This window comes from Lineus longissimus, chromosome 15, assembly GCF_910592395.1.
Source record: "Lineus longissimus chromosome 15, tnLinLong1.2, whole genome shotgun sequence".
Taxonomy (NCBI): Eukaryota; Metazoa; Nemertea; class Pilidiophora; order Heteronemertea; family Lineidae; genus Lineus; species Lineus longissimus.
Genome location: NC_088322.1, coordinates 12,790,658 through 12,809,348, shown reverse-complemented (window position 1 = coordinate 12,809,348; position 18,691 = coordinate 12,790,658). Strand labels below are relative to the sequence as shown.

The window sequence follows — 18,691 nt, the reverse complement described above, 5'->3', positions numbered from 1 at the left end:
CGCGATGGTCATTTCAAAACGAACAAAGAGGGCAAACTATAGTGGATTCGGGGCGAGAGTGGGACAAAAAATCCTAGTTGTTTATTGTAGCTACTGGTATGGCTTCAATTGCTTTAGTCTAAAATGCAGCGTCGGTGTAAAATATCGAGTATTATTAAATTATTTACAATTTATATACGATATATACCGACAGGTATAAATGCTGGTATAGATGTTGATGCAACAAATCAGTGGGGGGTTTCACCTGACTATTCAAAACACTTCGATAGACGCCGTTATCAAGGAGCCCCCAATAGAGTAAAATTGACACAAATTATCAAAAAAAGAAATTTCGAGATCGTGTCACCCACACTGTAGTAGAGAAGATGCATAAATATGTAGGGTTAGCTTGAGGGGGGGGGGGGGGGGGGGTTACCTGACTATTCAAAACACTTCGATAGACGCCGTTATCAAGGAGCCCCCAATAGAGTAAAATTGACACAAATTATCAAAAAAAGAAATTTCGAGATCGTGTCACCCACACTGTAGTAGAGAAGATGCATAAATATGTAGGGTTAGCTTGAGGGGGGGGGGGGTTCACCTGACTATTCAAAACACTTCGATAGACGCCGTTATCAAGGAGCCCCCAATAGAGTAAAATTGACACAAATTATCAAAAAGAATTTTCAAGACCGTGTCACCCACACTGTAGTAGAGAAGATGCATAAATATGTAGGGTAAGCTTGAAGAAGTCGCCTTTGATTACACAACTTCTGACAGACGATATGGCATGTATTCTATTGTTTGAATAACATCAACTTAATGTGGATGCGTCAATGAGTTAAACAAATGTTGGTTCTGCGGGAATGAAATCGTGCCTACTTATCAATGATGTAAATAAAACAATCGGGGAAAAAAATGAGTGCGGTAAATGAATTCACAAAAATGTTTGTTCTTGGTGTAAAAGTCATGACTGAGCAGTCGTCTTTAGTCCAGAGCCATCCCGATCACAAGCATCAGACATGTCGGAAATGTCGGTTTGCTCTCTTTTTCAGTCACCCCGTTCCAGTCTTCGTGTCTCATTGCGATTACTCTCTTTCTGTTCCTTGCCACCTGTGGCATTGATTACCATCATCCACAATAAAAAAAATTGTGATTTATCGAACAACATGAGACCAGCAATTTGCGAATAATCACCACACCGGAATAAAAACGAAGGTATAACCACATGTAAATCGCCACAGGTAATGCAGATCCAATCTTATGTTATTGTTTTCTCATCCATTAGTAGTATCCATCATTACAAATCAAACTGACCAATCGCCTCCTTGATTACATTCTGCAACGAATCAGAGCTGTCTTTACAAAAGTGCTCTCAAACGACCACAGTGTCACCTTTATCGCGACGTTTGGTTATGTGACCTGCTCTCAGTGGCAAAGAGGAGGTCATTGGCTGAAACAGTACATTTGTGATTGGTTTTTTTAGCTCAATTTGCACAGGCATATTTGAAATGATTAATGAATGACAATATATGCAGAATGAACTGCAATATTTCGTTTTAAAACAAATCATGAGAATTTTCTTTTTTACATTACGTTCATTCATTTTTTCCTACATGCGACTCGAGTCTCTATTCGCCAGAGAGGAGCGAAATGTTACACTGGCAAAATCTGGTTTTGTCCATAACATTTTTCTTTTCTGTTCCTATCAAAAGTAACTATGGCTCCAACTGAGTTCCATTCCCGGTCACCGGTCTCGCACGGGCACGGGCCTCGCTCCCTCTAAGTGCACGCGGGACGGGCCCTCCGGCCAGAGTTGATGGATGTAATGATAAACCTGTGTAAAAACGCAAATCAATTTGTTCTGCCCAGCTGTTGGGAGAAGATACAGAAAACGTGCGGAGGAATTCGCCAAATCAAGACATCGTCGGTGATACTGTTCGCATCAGCTTAGGATTAATTGGTTCGTGGCCTATCTCTGCCAGGATGCTGCGAGTCTTCTGATGAAGATGTGACAATCTATATAATGATAGATTATTATGAACGCAAATCATATTAACGCACTGTGTCGACTATTGTGAGAAGATGGCATATGGTTGCGTATCTGAGGCAGCACACTGATGTGACGGGATTTGCGTACAAAACTCCCTGAAGATTTGTGTGAGATTTAATTTCGAACCATTTAACAGCACTTTGGTAAACGGCTCTGCCTTAGTATTGAAAAACACTTCGCCAACACAATTTTAGCACACGTCGGAAGAAAAATTTAAATTACAGTAATCGTCGTCACTGTATGGCTATAACAATCCATCACGGTTTTCAATTCGACAAAATGAACCACAAATTTAGACTCAATATTACCAGGCAATCATTCAAAAAACGCTTCCCATTTCCTGGGTTGCATCAGTTAGGCTTCTCCGATCATTTAGGGAGTGTACGCCATGTTTTGGAGAAGCTGTTTGATACAAATTGCCGTGTAACTCCGCACGCAGTTCATTAGAACGTGTAATCTGTTTTTCAGCATCACGTTCCCACATGAGCACCAGAGACACCAAATCACCACTTGCAAACGCAGGCGAAGAGACCGTCAGTCGATATAGCAGTTACCGGAAGATACCTCATTACATATCTGTACATGAAAAAAAAAATTCTTAATGGTGTTACACCCTTTCTTTTGGTGTGTTAGTCATGATTTGTCCATAAATAAATGAAGTAAACGATTTGATAAAACAGCAGCAATCTTAAGACTAAACAGTCGTAAATAAATGGTTTTGACAGCAGTAATCTTGAGATTAAACAGTCGCAAATAAATTGTTTTGTCAGACATTGAGCATTTAATGCTTACCAAGTAAGTGATACTGGCCTTTTGAAAGACTGGAGGATGGAAGGCCCAATTATCTGAATGATTCAATGGTGTCTTTTAGCTGATATCGGCTAAGATTTGTGTTTTAAGATGTGTTTGATACGATGCAGAACACATCACCGAATGCCATCCACGAATCGACGTGTCAGCCTTTTGAACACCATTAAAAGAATAGTCATGATTGACTCATAGATCAACAGAGAGCATGGTCTCTCAAGCTCGCCTAGTCTGAGCTAGGCAGCCCTACCTGGTGCACCTCATGTCAATTCGTCTTTTGAACTGCCTGCCTTTCAATGTCAGCGCAGTCCTTCTCCATGTTCTGTTCAATCTACTTTGGTTCCTTTTTTCCCAGCAGTGTCATGGAGTACTTTGAGGACTCACAGAAATAATACTAAGCTCTTTGCAACCTTGTCGAGTTCTACAGTTCAGCAGAATCAAAATTGTAAGCTTACAAGAAAATCCTTCCCATTCAACACATTTCAAATTCAATCTCCCGCTGCTTTCAAGTTCAACAATCGACTTAACAGCTCGTGTGAGGTTTTGCCGACATGCTGTCAGAAACTGCTGCTTGATTGGAATGTTTGGCATCCTTGGGCCGATGGTGAAGGCGCCTTTATATGATTGGAGTGCTCATTCATAATGAATCGCTTTGATTCAAATGCAAAAGGTGAGCATATGTGGTCTATGAATGAATGAATTCATTGCCTTGTCCCTAATTCAAACGACGACCTATTACATTAGAAGCCACGGAGATGCTAGGCCTTTCGATTACATCATTTTCACAGCGCTATACGGTGTAGGAAATTTGGCATGTCCCCAAATTAGGCCCTGAAAAAATGTCCGCAAATTGGAAAAAAAACATTTTTTTTTTTTAAGGGGTAATTTGACCCCCTGAAACGTTTTTTGACACCTTAAATGACCAAATCTCATCCTAAATGGCCTAATTTGATACTTTTCATCTTAAAATTATGAGTTTTCAGGTGCATGTGACAATGTCAGTCAATAAGGACGTCGATGTTCAGGCAAATTGGCACGACGAAATGTCCCCAAATTAAGCTAAAAAGCAAAAAAAAAACATGTCCCCAAAATAGGCTAAACAAATACAGGGTGTAGAGGTCTCCATGTAATTGAAAGGCCTGGATGCTGTATGACTTGGCCACTGAAATAGTAAAAGTACCCAGTTCTGACTTTGCTACTAAACCAAATACCTTTTCGAACCGTCCTGTCGATTGGAAAAAATACCGTTTCTCCCCTCGGCCCAGTTAATGATCTCGTGGATATTCCAAACAGATCCCTCGGCAACATTGCCTGCTTTTATAATCAGCAATTAAGCATAAATCAATAAATACTACATCAGTTATAATTAAGCTGTGTCACTTATCGCAGCAAGTGAATGGTCATTTCATCACTCGGTCAGAGGAATTGAGGTAGCAATGATTGATGGAGCAATTTATCGGTTTATCACGAGACGGAAACTCGTTAAGCGACTACAACAAGTGATAGGCATACAGGCTTGTTCACAATAGCCAGGGTCCGCATCACTCACGAATGATGATAACGAAGATGAATTATTTGTATCCGTGCATGAGTACAAAGAATTTCCAAATCGTAATCGTAGCTCATAATTGATGTGGGAAAGTCACTAATAATATCAACACCCACATTTTTTTATCGTTCGCTCATCAAAATAATAACGCTGTTCTGCTTTTATCAAATGGATCATTCTGATACCGTCGATCATGTCACTGTACCAGGCCAAGTTCGTGACCATTTCATTTTCACTACTTTAATGTCAGTGGAGGCATGCGCAAGGCATTAATCTCACGAAAAATAGCTGCATTAAATATTAGATTTTGGAAACAAATGTTTTGAAGATGACTTTTTATTATCAAGCCACCTACAATGTCAAAGAGGACCGAATAACAGGCAGAACAATACTATTTCTAAACCGTCTTCAGCATTTAGGTAAATTTTGTACAATCATAATTATACAGCTATAAAAAGATGTTAAGCACATCTTATTGAAAAATTGCCGGAAACGGACATCTATGCCCCCCCCCCCAAATATGTACTCTTTTACAAGTTATTATTAAGTACGTGAAACATCAGAATCATACGACGATAGTCTGAGCTGGCATGCCTCACAGAAGCGGATGAACAATTCTGTCCCCTGGACATGGGAGAAACTAGAAACTTTAACAATAAATTACGCAGCCATGTGTACGACGAAGACAATAGCAATGTACAGGTGTTATTTACACGTTAAGCGAGAACCTGACAAGCTGGAAATATGTAAACAATGGGATTTCATGCGCATGGTTTTATTGGACACATAAGCGCTTCACCGGAGAACCAATTTTTCTGGGTGCCACGCCCAATAACCGAAGAATTTTTAGCCCTAAGGTGACCTGAGAAACAGATTTGTCTGCTTTAAAAACACAAATTTGTTGCTCTCGATGTGAAGCTTTGTCCCCGACCCCTCCCGATCTCTGCTGTTAGAACGCAGTTGTTAGACAGCATATTATTAAGCTTGTAGCATCATGTTGGCATGTTTAATGTGCACTGACGTACATGAAACCACATATCAGCGTGTTGATACAAGCTGACATGATATATACCTTCTGACAACCAGGTTTAGTCTAGTGTAAAACACACAGTAACAAAACATTTCAAGCAAGGAAAGCCGAGTCGATACAAATCGCGGCACAAACACTCCTTACAGCCACTGGATTGCCTTCCACGACACTTTGCGGCCACCGTAATCGACTAAGGGTCGTATTGGACACGACTTGTACCCAATCTATTCTGGTAGCTAGTCATTATGAACAGGCCATTACGGTGCATTGACTGATCACCTGCACCAGCAAAGTCACCACTGAATATAGACATCCTAAGAACAGCCAGATACTGAGCATACATCGGTTCAACCATCTTGAACTATCAAGGTTTATGCACTTCGTCTATTGAAGGATATTTTTCTTTAACACGTTCAAGGTCAATGTAGTTAGTATAGTAAACGGATCAGTCAAAAAATATGTGCTCAAAGATGGTGATTGAACATTACATTCTTAACTTGGCTCATTAAAAGGAGCCAGATTGTAGCAACCTAACCAGCGCAAAAACACTGAGATAACCTAAAGGTTCGTGATAGAGGAGAAGAGAGAAAATTACGAATAAGAATTAAGAATAAACAGCTCAAGAACGGTGCCTGTAAGTATGAATCGGAAATGAATTAACTTCACAGAATACCATTAAACTGCCTCTGCAGAAAAGCATTACAACACACATCCAAAATAAAACGTATCCACTGATACCTGATGCTTTAGCATTAACTTGTGTACCTATTACAAAAGATCACAGACACATGTTTTTTATGCCATCGCTTCGCATTATCCTTAGTTTAATATAAATGATCGCGTGAGACGGAGTGCCCAAACTCCAAAGAAATACAACCAGTACCTTGGGCTTCAGAGACAAACCAAGACCGTTTACCTTTCCATATTTGCATGATACATAAATGATTAAAACAGCTTTTTAAAGGAACCTTCATAAATGTTATATGTTCCCAGCACCAAAAGAATAAATATATAAAGATCTAAGAAACACATACGCCACAAAGATGATTTTTAAATAGATACGTCAGTCACACAAAGGCACCACTAATGGAACTAACTTTTTGAAATAGTTATCAAAAACATGTATGGCTTAACTGCATGCGTAATCTGAAGTCACATCTGGATGATAGGAAAGGGATGAAAACTGTCTCATGTGCATAATCACAGCACAATCATCAATCACACAGTTCAATTGAAAGTTAAAGTGCGTTCAGTCACCCTTTTTCATAATTCTAGAGAGTGCCCGAAAAGAGCTCTCAGAATGTATATTTGGAGCCCTCTGCCTTGAACAGGCTATAACTTTAACTTTGTCATTACAGCACCTTGGTGTACTGAATGTACTAATTGGAGTGAACAATGAGAAATCCTTCAAATCACAAAACAAACACGCTTCAATAAGCAATGATCTTAAAGACTATACTAAACTTTAAAAGAAATCGTTGTCATCATTGACAACATCATAATTTACTGCGATGTTAGTTATCTAATGACATTTTATCCCAGTTGCTTCAAATAAATATCATCCTCTTGTTTAAATTTTTTTATCTGCTCAGTAGTCTTCAGTATCGAAGATGTCTTTAAATATGAAATTATGGATGATGAGAAACAAAAGCTGTAGTGGTCGATTTATTTGCTCTTGTGTTTTTCTTGTTGAAGGTGCTAGCTGCGCAAGCGCGGAGCCATGTTGGGTTGTTATTATTGTTATCGGCGTGTCAAGTTCACAATTTATACTGAGTATCAATAAACGAATAAAGCAGAGATTCGTCATCGTGTTCGTTGGTTTGGAATGGTGTGGAAGGGAACACACTACATTGGCGCCCAACGTTTAGAACTCGAATTTTAGAACTCTAATTCTGTGGACTTTTTTGCGCTTCCAAAGTGCAAAACGCTGGCCTTGTGCTGACCGGAGCAGGTGCACATGTAATCTCGCTGTGCATCAGATGTACATGCCCATGTACTGTAAATGTACACACAACCTAGTGTGTAGTACTGCACTTCCCGATAGTGTGGGTTGGTTGTACGACCTGGTGCAAGTAAACTGTACGACCTGGTACAGGTGAAGTGTGTTTATTGGTAAGATATTTGATATATTGACATTCGCTTCGAGGCTGCATGTTGCTTTTGCTGACTTTTTGACTGTTGCTGCATGAAATAGTCCATGTTACGGCTGCTACATTACATGCTTATTGATAGTGTTTGCTGCTGCTTTCTCCTGCTGCTGCTTGTTCCTTTCGTTAGAGTGAACACTTCTGTTTGTGTGGTTGTGGGTATTGCTATGCCATTGCCAAAAACGCCTTCGAAAATGGCAGCTAAGTTTCCTGTGTTGCCGACTGTAGCAATTGCTGAATCGCTCAGGCGATATACGAGTGATTATATAAATGTTTTGTGTACGGAAAATGGGCTGAACTCTGCTGAGTACAAAGATAAAGCGGAGAGAGTTATAGCGCTATCCGAGTTGAAAGACCTAAAGGATCCTTTTCTTATGGCAATGGTGGCAACTTCGTCAGTATCCCCGCCACCACCTACTAATACTGATCCGGCAGTGTTTATGAGAATGTTGGAAACATTCAGGGAAGAGAGAGATGAGAACAATCGGATCATGCGTGAATCCATTGAGTCGATCGTTGACAAGATGCCCAAGAGGGAACGCCGATTCATACCCATCAAGGAGTTTTCGAAGATTGCAAAAACTGACGATGTGGTGCTTTGGCTGCAAACGTTCGAGAATCTGGCAACTCGGTACAAGATCGACAGAGATGAATGGTGTGCAGCATTAGAGCCGTTTCTCTCAGATAGTGCGCAATCAGCTTACTTTGCGGTCCCGCTAGCGGATCGTGGTAACTTCGATACTGTAAAAAAAGCGATTTTGTTACGCTATCGCTTAACTCCGTCTGCCTGTCGCTCCAAGTTCCGTACTGACACCAAAGAAAGATCCGAGACGTTCTTGGATTACGCATCGCGATTGGAGGCGTACTTCAGACATTGGACAACCCCGTCGAAAAGGTTGTTAGAGGATGATGAAGCTTCTGACATTTTCAGAAAAATTGTGGTTGACCAGTTTATTTCAACAGTTAGAGATGAACAGTTACATTTGAAATTAATTGAGAGGGAAGGGGACAGTCTGTTTCAGTTGGCTCAGTTTTCGGACAGCTATGTGTTAGAAAAGCATCTCATGCTAGACAATAAGAAAAAGTTAGATTCTACCCCTAAGTTGGACTCTTTTCTTAGTAAGAAAACAGATTTTGTGAAGAGACCAGATTTTGTAAAGAAACCAGGTGGTAAATACAATGATGCTTGCTACGGTTGTGGTGAACTTGGTCACAAAAGGTACCAGTGTCCAAATCGGAAGCTTGATAATTCCGGTAGTAGCAAGTCTGAAGCCGGTTCCCATAAGAAGGTTGAAGTAAAGCCGAACAAATTTGTAAAAACTGATTTGAGAATGGTTGAACCTCATGTTCAATTATCAGTTGCTGGTAAGTCTGTGAAAGGCTTGGTTGATAGTGGAAGTGCAGTCACCATGGTAACCAGAGACCTGTGTGAAGAAGTTGGTGTTGAAATTGTCTCAGACAAAAAGTTGTCTCTTTCGTGGTTTGAGGGTAGTCAAGTTGACACTCTTGGTGTAGCCATGCTTGATCTTGAATGTGCTGGTGTACCTTTGGCAGTAGAGTGTGTAGTGGTTTGCAAGCTAGATTCTCCAGTATTGGTTGGTAGGGACTTCATATACAAGTCTGGGTTAACTGTTGATTTTGGGGAAGGGTCATATTGGACTCCACACAAACCCATAGTTAAGTGGCCATTGCTCGATCATACTCCTTGCACTGTTGAGACCATATCCAGTTTGAGTGAGTCTCTTGCAAACCACAAAGACGACGTTTCTGGTGATACATCGTGTGAAGTACCCACTTCACTGATTAGTCCTGAACAAAGAGAATCTGAGATTCAGAAACTGAAGCAGGAGTTTCCTGAAGTATTTAGTGAAACACTAGGTCATACAACTGTAATTGAGCACGAAATCGAGCTGATTGAAGATGTTGCACCGATTAGGCAGAAGCCTTACAATTTGACTCCAGGTAAGGAAGAGTCACTCAAGCCACAACTTGATGATATGCTTGCTAAGGGTGTGATTGAGGAAGCTAAAGGTCCTTGGAGGTCGCCTATTATTATGATTCCCAAACCTGATAAATCATATAGGATGTGTGTTGATCTGAGGAAGTTGAATTCGGTAACTAAGTTCGATGCATATCATATAAAAAAACTTGATCATGTCATGAGCAACTTGAATGGGGCCAAGGTTTTCTCTGTGATAGATTTGAAAAGTGGCTACTATCAGGTGGGGCTTAGGGCAGAAGATCGTGAACTCACGGCTTTCTCTGCCGGGGAAAATTTCCCTCTTTATCAGTTCCGGGTGATGCCATTTGGTTGCAAAAACGGAAGTGCCACCTTTCAGAGGTTGATGGAGAAGATTTTGACCAAAGCAGGCCTATTAGGAGAATGTGTAAAGGTCAATATTGATGACATACTGGTCTACAGCTTAACGATCCAGGAACACTTGATTCATCTAAGAAAGGTTTTACAGTGTCTGAAAGAGGCAGGTCTGACAGCTTCTCTTCCTAAAAGTCGGTTCCTTTTGCAGTCTGCTAAGTACCTTGGGTTAGGAGTGTCTTCAGAAGGTTTTTCAACTGACCCAGGTAAAGTTGAGGCCATCCTTAATTATGCTCCTCCTGTCAACCGTAAAGAGATGGACAGATTTTTGGGTATGGTAACTTGGTTTGGTAAGTTCATTCCCAATCTTTCGAGCACTGCAGAGCCTCTCTTTCATCTAAGACGGGACAAAGTTCCTTGGTCATGGTCAGTGGAATGTCAAAATTCGTTTGAAGCACTGAAAAAGAAATTGTGTGAAGCTCCAATTTTGGCACACTCTGAGGCCTCTGGTGAGTTTGAGCTACATACTGATGCTTCAGGAGTTGGGCTTGGTGCAGCCTTGTACCAGTGGCAAGATGGAATCCTGAAAGTCTTGGCTTATGCAAGTAGGACGTTGAACGTGCATGAGAGAAATTACAGTACAACTAACAGAGAAATTCTAGCAGTTGTATGGGGTTTGGAGAAATTTAGATCACTCTTGGAAGGGAGACACACGGTGGTGTATAGTGACCACCAAGCTTTGACATGGATTTTCAGGAGATCCAATTTGCCACCTTTACTCTATAGATGGGTGTTGAGAGTACAAAACTTTGATTTTGAGGTCAAGTATAGACCTGGGAAGCAGAACATTGTACCAGATGCTTTGAGTAGGGATTCCAGATTTGAAGCTGTTTATACCATTGGTGTGTTTGTAGTGAATGAGGTTCAGATAGAGCGTTGTTCTGATCCTGAGTGTACACCTAGTGATACTGCCGAATATGAGGATTGGATCCAATGCGACAAGTGTGATCGCTGGTATCTTGACCATTGTGTGGGCGTGTCTGTGGACGAAGCAAGAGAAATAGATTTTCTTTGTTCTGCTTGTCGGGAGGTGGTTCCCGATCCTCCACTGGCAATACCGGGTCGTGGTGGCATAGGATCGCATGGCTATGGGTCGGATGTTCCTAGTCAGTTGCTTCTTAAACCATCTGAGTTGATACTCATACAATTGCAGGATCCAGAGCTGAGACCTATCTTTGAGTATATTACATCTGAAGGTAAAGCGGTGAAACCAAGAACCAATTTGTACAAAGACTGTTCGATCGAGTCTGGTATGTTAGTCAAAGGAACACAGATTGTTGTTCCTAAGGTTCTCAGATCTCATGTCATGTATAGCTTACATTCTGAGCCGACCGCTGGTCATAGAGGAAGATCTAATACTTTGAAGAGAGTTTTGCAAAACTTTGTTTGGCCAGGTGTTGGTAAAGATGTTCGAAACTTTGTGAAGACGTGTAAAGTGTGTCAGGTCACTAAGCCAATCTACAGGAAACCTGCTGGTCCCATGGAACCAATCAAGAGTAGTAGGCCCTGGGAATTACTTGCTGTGGATCTGGTTGGTCCGTTACCCGCATCTTACTCTTCACATAAAAATGTGTTAGTGGTCAGAGATCATTTCTCTAAATGGGTTGAATTATTCCCACTAAAGAAGGCTAGAGGCAAGGATGTTGCTCTTGTACTTGTTAGAGAGGTTTTCACTAGATTTGGTCCCTGTAAGTACCTCGTATCAGATAATGGTCCTCAATTTGTTAGTAGAACTCTAAAGGCGGTGTGCACAAAGTGGGGAGTTAAACAGATTTATTGCTCTCCATACCACCCTCAAGCAAATTGGGTGGAAAGAGCCAATAGAGATCTCAGAGCTATGTTGCAAGCTGAGGTATTTCAGGCTGGTGGTGATCACAGAACTTGGGATATTCATCTGAGTGAGATTAGATTTGCTATGAATTCTGCTGTGAATCGTGCCACTGGATTCAGTCCAGCTGAACTTTCTCTCTCCAGAGCAATCCAATCACCAATAGTAAATGTTCTGAGTCCACAAACATCTCAAGATGAGGGTAAGGGTAGTAATTTTCATTCATTCATGGTGAAGAAGGAAACTCTGGATAGGGAGAGGGCAGATGCTGCTTTGTGTCAGATGGAGAAAGTTCAAAGTGAGAACAAGATAGCATATGATAAATCTAAATCTCCTGTTACTTTCAAAGTTGGTGATGTTGTTTGGTTAATGACTCACTATATGTCTTCTGCTGAGAAGAATTTCTCGAAGAAGTTGGCTCCTAGATGGAAAGGGCCATATGAGATTGTTGAACAGGTTTCGCCTGTAACATTTAGAGTTAAGAAAGACAAGAATAGACTAGAGACCAGACATGTGTCTCAACTTAAGTTGTGGTATGATTAGATTCTAGTGTAGCCGTGGTTAGATTCTAATTTGTGGTCTGTGGATTATGACTGAACCTGCATATTTCTGTTTATGTATAATTTCGTGTATTAGGAGTACTATAGGATTTACCGCAGGGAGCTTGGTGATGTTATTTCACTGATGGTAGAGTAATATATTGTTTTGTTATAGATTGAGCCTTGCTCAGGTCTTGGGGCTGTTGATATAGTACATGGTTTGTACTGGTAGTTGGTCATTTTGCTTTGGGATTCTCTATGTCTCTTCTTGCACTTTCTGGGGGGAGGAGATGTAGTGGTCGATTTATTTGCTCTTGTGTTTTTCTTGTTGAAGGTGCTAGCTGCGCAAGCGCGGAGCCATGTTGGGTTGTTATTATTGTTATCGGCGTGTCAAGTTCACAATTTATACTGAGTATCAATAAACGAATAAAGCAGAGATTCGTCATCGTGTTCGTTGGTTTGGAATGGTGTGGAAGGGAACACACTACAAAGCAGCTAAGCGTGCTTGCTCCAGGCATAAAAACTCTTAAGTTGAAAAAGAAAAGGATTAAAATCACGATTGGGATGCGCGAGTAGTTACTTAATTGAAATGATCCTATTGCTTTACGACATAATGCACGTCGGCGCCCGTCATAATAGTGAGGTTTCGAAACCACCCGGTTAGGCCCTACGACGACGTTTATCTATTGTTCGGGTGAACTCACACAATAGATAAACGTCGTCGTAGGGCCTAACCGGGTGGTTGCGAAACCTCACTATTGTCGTCAATCCATAAACTACCTTTTGTATTGTGATGTCAGGAAAAAAGTGCCTTGTGGACACCAGAAATGTACGGTACGTGTAAATGCAGTGATATATGGGATTAGTTGAGGTCGCAGTGTTCATTGCATACGATAACAAGAACCTCAAATGAGGTCTTGCTGCTGCGGAGTCCGTAGCTGCAGTGTGCAGAGAACTCAAAACCAACTAACATCTGCTCAACTTGACTTGGAAGTGCTGCCCCACCCCTGCACTCTATGCTTCTTCAATAACATGCCCACATAGAAAACTAGATAACACACCAAAGGGTGAGTGCTTTCCATCCACTACAAAATCGGTTAATCAGTCACCAGAAGCATATTATCTAATGCTTAGCACTTATATCAGTCATATGTCCCTCAATTACTCACTCGTACTTTTAGGTTTTCAGGCAATTCTATGCAATCAATGACACAAACAAATGAGAGGCTTTACTGGTCTTCCATGTGACCATGGTTCCAAGGCGTTGATGGAATGCGAAATTACGATACAACACTTAAGGGGAGAAAAAATATGTCGTCGGGAACTTGGGAATGGCATGTAGATGATTAATAATATGCCAGCAGTTAGGGTCATGGCCGGAAGACAAATAGTTGACGTACCGGGTCTCCCAAAATAAACTCGAAGCCCACAATAGTCATAGCCATCGGTTTGGTTTGATTTGGTTCGGTTTGATTTCATTGGTTTTGAAGATTCTTTTTAAACAGTTTGACGAAGTCATCTTTTTAAGACACCCAGTGATATACCGCAAACTGCCAAATTTTTGTAAGCATTTTATATTCGTGGATGACTTCGCGAATAATCAACATTTGCAAAAATAAATCGCAAAAGCATTTTTTTTCAAAACCTAAAAATATGGTTGGCTGTACACAAAATTAAAAACCCTAAAAATTGATTTTCTTCAGAAACCTTCGCGAATCACAAAAACAAAAAGGCACAAAATTTGGCGGTTAACACCACTCAATGCTTGCTTTGGGGTTTGTCGGCCAACTCTGAACTAAACTATGGCCTGTGATGCTCACTGTATAGGCAATCCAAAGAATATGCATGCTGACCTGCAGACTGAAGAGTAAAAATAGGCCAGCTACCAGTATCTGCATTTCGGTGTAGGAAAGAGTCACAACACTCCCGGGGATAAAATAGGGAGACGTGCCTGGGTTATAAAAGTGATACTTTTCTTAGCAAGTTGGCCGTATAATTGCCAAGAGACAGATAGGGCTCACCCTCAGTTATGCGAAATTTGAGAATAGACCTCTTTTTGTGTTGAGGCCCCCAGGGCATTGGCCTACCTTTTTGACAGATCGTGGAAGCAATTTGATATTCTCTTATCTCCTCAGGAACTTCGTATGTCACTCGCCATGATTGCTGATAACCTAAAGGCCTGATTTCACTGAAGCGTTTTTCTGCTACGGTTGATGCATTAGCAAAACTACGTTCGCCAAAATGGTTATTATGTAGTTCAAATTAAGGAGGTATCATAAAAAAATCGCCAAGCACAGCAGCGGCCGATAATGGCCGAGATCGATCACAGTCTTGCCACGGTGGAATTAAGCTTTAAGGTTATGACAGAGTTCTTTGATTCAAGTAAATGTAGTTAGTGTTAGCGTCACCATTTTCAGCCACCTTTATGAAAGGTCATTGATCTACGAAAAGGAGTGTGATAGAAAATAATATTTGCTTGCAGAAGATCTTTACAGTAAACACTCATTCCAAGCAACCTGTCGCACAAAATTAGCACGCCAAGATAATGTAGAGATTGATATCCGTTACTTTAACATCGAATTGCTTTCTTTACGAAATTAGATTTTTCTAACATAGGGCGACCTCGATACTCAATACTCATGCTTATATCACATGATAACCGCATGTTGTGGGTAGGTTTTGGGTACCTTCACTTTTTAGGCTATCTTCAAAACCCTCTTTGTTGCAAAAGAGAAGTTTATTTATTGGCAAGCTCGAACTGAAAATAGTTAGGACGACGCTTTGGTCATGTATCTGTCACTTCCCGAAAAACAGGAAAAGCAGTTTACATGATCGTACCACTCATACGCGCGCTGAGGCAAAAACCTTTCCCGTCAAAAAAAAATAATTGGAAAAAATGGTCTTAATATCACGCCAGAGCATAGATTTTCGATTTTTGGATCGTGCTTCAACAAAATACGGTTTCTTCCCTTTGGGCAACGATCGATGTAACTTAATATCGCGCCAGGGCAGGTTCATTCAAAATTGTGCTATTACTTATAGAGTCATGAAGTACTTGATCACCATATTCTGAACCAGAAAAAGTCGACTACATGTATTATATTCCTTGCCGCACTGGGGCCACACGTACATGCGTAGAACTGGCTGACTTATGAATCGACACAATCCAAATATCTTAAAGGTAATACTTTGGGCGAAAAAGCAAAGAGTGTCTCATCTCATTTACGTAGCCGGCCCATCCATACCTTTCATTCTTTAGCAAGAGTGGGAAAGCAGATCAACACTTTAATTCAATGCAGCCTTGTTTTACGGATCTTCACGCCCTGACAAGTGTTTATGCGCACGGATTACTTACTATCATAAGTCATGAATCACCAAGTGTATTCATACTTTAATATCTGACACCAAAATATGTGAGCTTGCCTTCTGTATCATTTAGGACACCCGAAACGGATCGTAGACAATGGTAAAGCCATAAAGGAAAGCCTGACTACACGGCTGACAGCACAGTTCCTGGTGCCCAAGATCTCACATTTCCGCAGGCTGGATAAGTTTTTCAAAGAGAAATGTTGGCCGTTTGTACTGGAAATAGTATGTTTGTTATTATACTCATACTATGCATTTTGCAAATATTCTGTTTGAAGGCAATTGACAAGGTAGAGTAGGTTTAGGCATCATATTGGTAGTAAGATAGTGTTATGACTAGGGTTCTATGGCGTCAGGTGAACGTATTGTGTTTGGTTTTTTTCTTTATTTGCATTATCCACTACGCGCAAGCGGGTGTTTGGTAATATATGGGTATTTGGTAATTCAAATTACCTGCTAGTGTATTTAGTTACAAGCAGAAATATCATCAAAAGACGCCAACCTAACCAGGGGGTATTTCTTAACTGTCAAAAAATTACCTTTGGGTCACGAGTGATTTTGCCGCAGAGGTATAAGATGTACCCAAGCAGAATCAGGCCCTGTTGTATTGTTTTTTGTTTGTTTCATACCTATGTTTGTGTATTTGTGATGTTGATTCTTGTAATAATGATTGTAGTCCTTTGCATTAATAAAGTACATATAAATTAGACGATCTCTAAAACCATGCCCGTTCATCTGTCATAGGCATTGCTGGCAAGTTTTGAGGTCACTAGGCAGCCACCCCGTTGATGATCTGGTAACTAACCATTACACCTCTGATATTGATTTCATCAAATACAATTTACACATCCTTAAACAAGATTAGTTACACTCAATGAGATACAAAATTCCACTCGATGTCCTCCTGACAGCAATCAAATAAAATTTACGATATCTTTTACTATTATCTTCTTATTGCTAGTTGGAAAATTCAATTATTGCGAATTAGATTTTATGAATATTCATCCGATTATGCCGCTTTTGTATTGGATTGGGCATATTTTACTAAGCTTTATGGAACTTGATTACTAGTATCTTTTCGTCGAGCTGAATTAGTTTGAGTTTGATTTTATTCTTTTTTTAACTTGTGTAAGACACTTCCCATGGCTTAAGCAAAGCATTAATAGTCCAGGCATTGAAAAGTATTTCTCACATCTGGCTTTTTCAGATGTAAATGTCACTGTGTCTTTTTGAGTCGCTGTGCGAAAACTATGGGGCCACTTCAAGGTCAACCAATACATTTTATCACCGTAACCTTGCAACTGACAAAGATCAATCCAAATCAAATTCCTAATTAAATTTCGCCTTCTGCATGAGATTCCGGATCTTAAGACCAACTAATATGTCAGCATGGACTGCTTAAGGGGTTTCGTCCGGAGGGAGAACAAATTTAATTGATACCAATCAATCACCATTTGTGTCCCTGTTCCAATCTACCTAAATTAAACTGCAGCCTTGGGCAAATGATTCAATGAAATTTGATTAAATTAACGACGAAATCAAGGCTTGGTGTCTTGGAAATATTGTTTGAGAAAATTTCACACCGCCCAGCATCATGACCTATCTTTAATGAATAAATTCGGAATTTAAAAGCGTAATTTGTCAAAGATAATGTTATTAGTTATAATTTTTGTTGAGTACAGATAAAATCCAGTAAAAGAAGTATTTATGTATTCAGGATAGGATTGAAGGGTTTGACAATCAAAAGATGGGCATAAAGATGGCTGCATCTTGAGTTTGACTCGGGGAGGTACGCTGGCCAGGAGGTATATCACACTGAACAGACAGTGAAGAAGCCTTGCAACAAAACTGCACATTTCAAAACTTCAGGTTTGATAACTGTGTTTGTCAACCAAAAGAATTCATTCACTGCAGGAAACATGCCTGGGGCTGTTGCCTGAATCACGAGAGACATGTGACCTCGCTGGCTTTGTGACCTTATAAAGAAGCCCTGTGATAACATGACGATAGGCAAGTTACGAGAAGAAGCCATGTAAGTTAGAGGTCGGTCATGCAGAGACTCGACCTGAAGAAGTTAGAAATTAACCCCGGGGAGGAAGTGTGAAACATTTATCGCTTTTAACGGATGACAGATATGCATAGTTTGTCATCCTAGTGTCACTGGAAAAGCTTCACTATAGTTGCGCGGGCGTACTAAGGAGTCCGAAGAAGTGTATTTTCCCTATATCCATGGTTATTGTCAGAGAATATCCACAGGGAAGGGTGGGGTCACCTACGAATCGCAACTGAAGGTGGATTGGTTCTCACCTCAGTCGGCCAGTTAATGCATCAATCTGAAGAATTTTCAATGTCAATTTCTCCAACTCATCCTACTTCGTTTTTTTTCGACCTACTGAAATCAGGTCTGAAACCGAGGGTTTTCGTCAACTTATACCTTTTCCACACGAAGAAGAGAAGTTCCAACTAGCCATAATGACCCTCTTTGCGCCAGTCTTGGAAGAAATGAAACAAATATCTCATTCATCGGCTTGTGACTAAAACCCTTCTATCCTAGAAAGGTTTAAGAAACAGAATGATACTTTTATGTAAGCACTGATATAATGCAGTGGCAGCAGCTGGTTTTGTCAAAGCCCACGCCACGTCCAAGGCTATAACGAATGCTGCGATAGTGTCAGTCGTCTTACCATGACGGGATATTGCTTTCAGGCATCCAAATTCAATTATCCCAAAGTATCTCTGGAAAAATCATGACATGATTACGATTGACGAAGCACTACATTAATCCGGTAAAAGACAATGCATTTAACTTGTGGTTTAGAACTTCCACTTTTGAATTTAAAGATCTTAATAACCCGTTTGGTGGTGTGAGCAGAAAGGGACCAAGTCTCGCCTTTTAACTTTTACTGTAGCATTTCATTTTTTCTTATCTTTTCAGCTTCAGATTACGCCATAAAATTCTTAGTTAGGGCATGGGTGTGTGTCCCAATAGTCTATGCATCTTCTTGAGCTAAACGGACGT

General features: G+C 40.5%; 2 protein-coding genes across 3 annotated transcripts in view; one reads left to right on the top strand and one right to left on the bottom strand.

The window, feature by feature from the left end:
* The window catches only part of LOC135499435 (neuronal acetylcholine receptor subunit alpha-7-like), a 43,806-nt gene extending 38,033 nt beyond the window's left edge, over nucleotides 1-5,773 (bottom strand). The window contains exon 1 of the mRNA XM_064790179.1: nucleotides 5,698-5,773. Within this exon, the coding sequence (XP_064646249.1) occupies nucleotides 5,698-5,773 (76 nt within the window). The remainder of the gene's footprint in view (nucleotides 1-5,697) is intronic.
* The window catches only part of LOC135500025 (cardioacceleratory peptide receptor-like), a 112,735-nt gene that overhangs the window by 48,987 nt on the left and 45,057 nt on the right, over nucleotides 1-18,691 (top strand). The gene's annotated exons all lie outside the window — the stretch shown is intronic.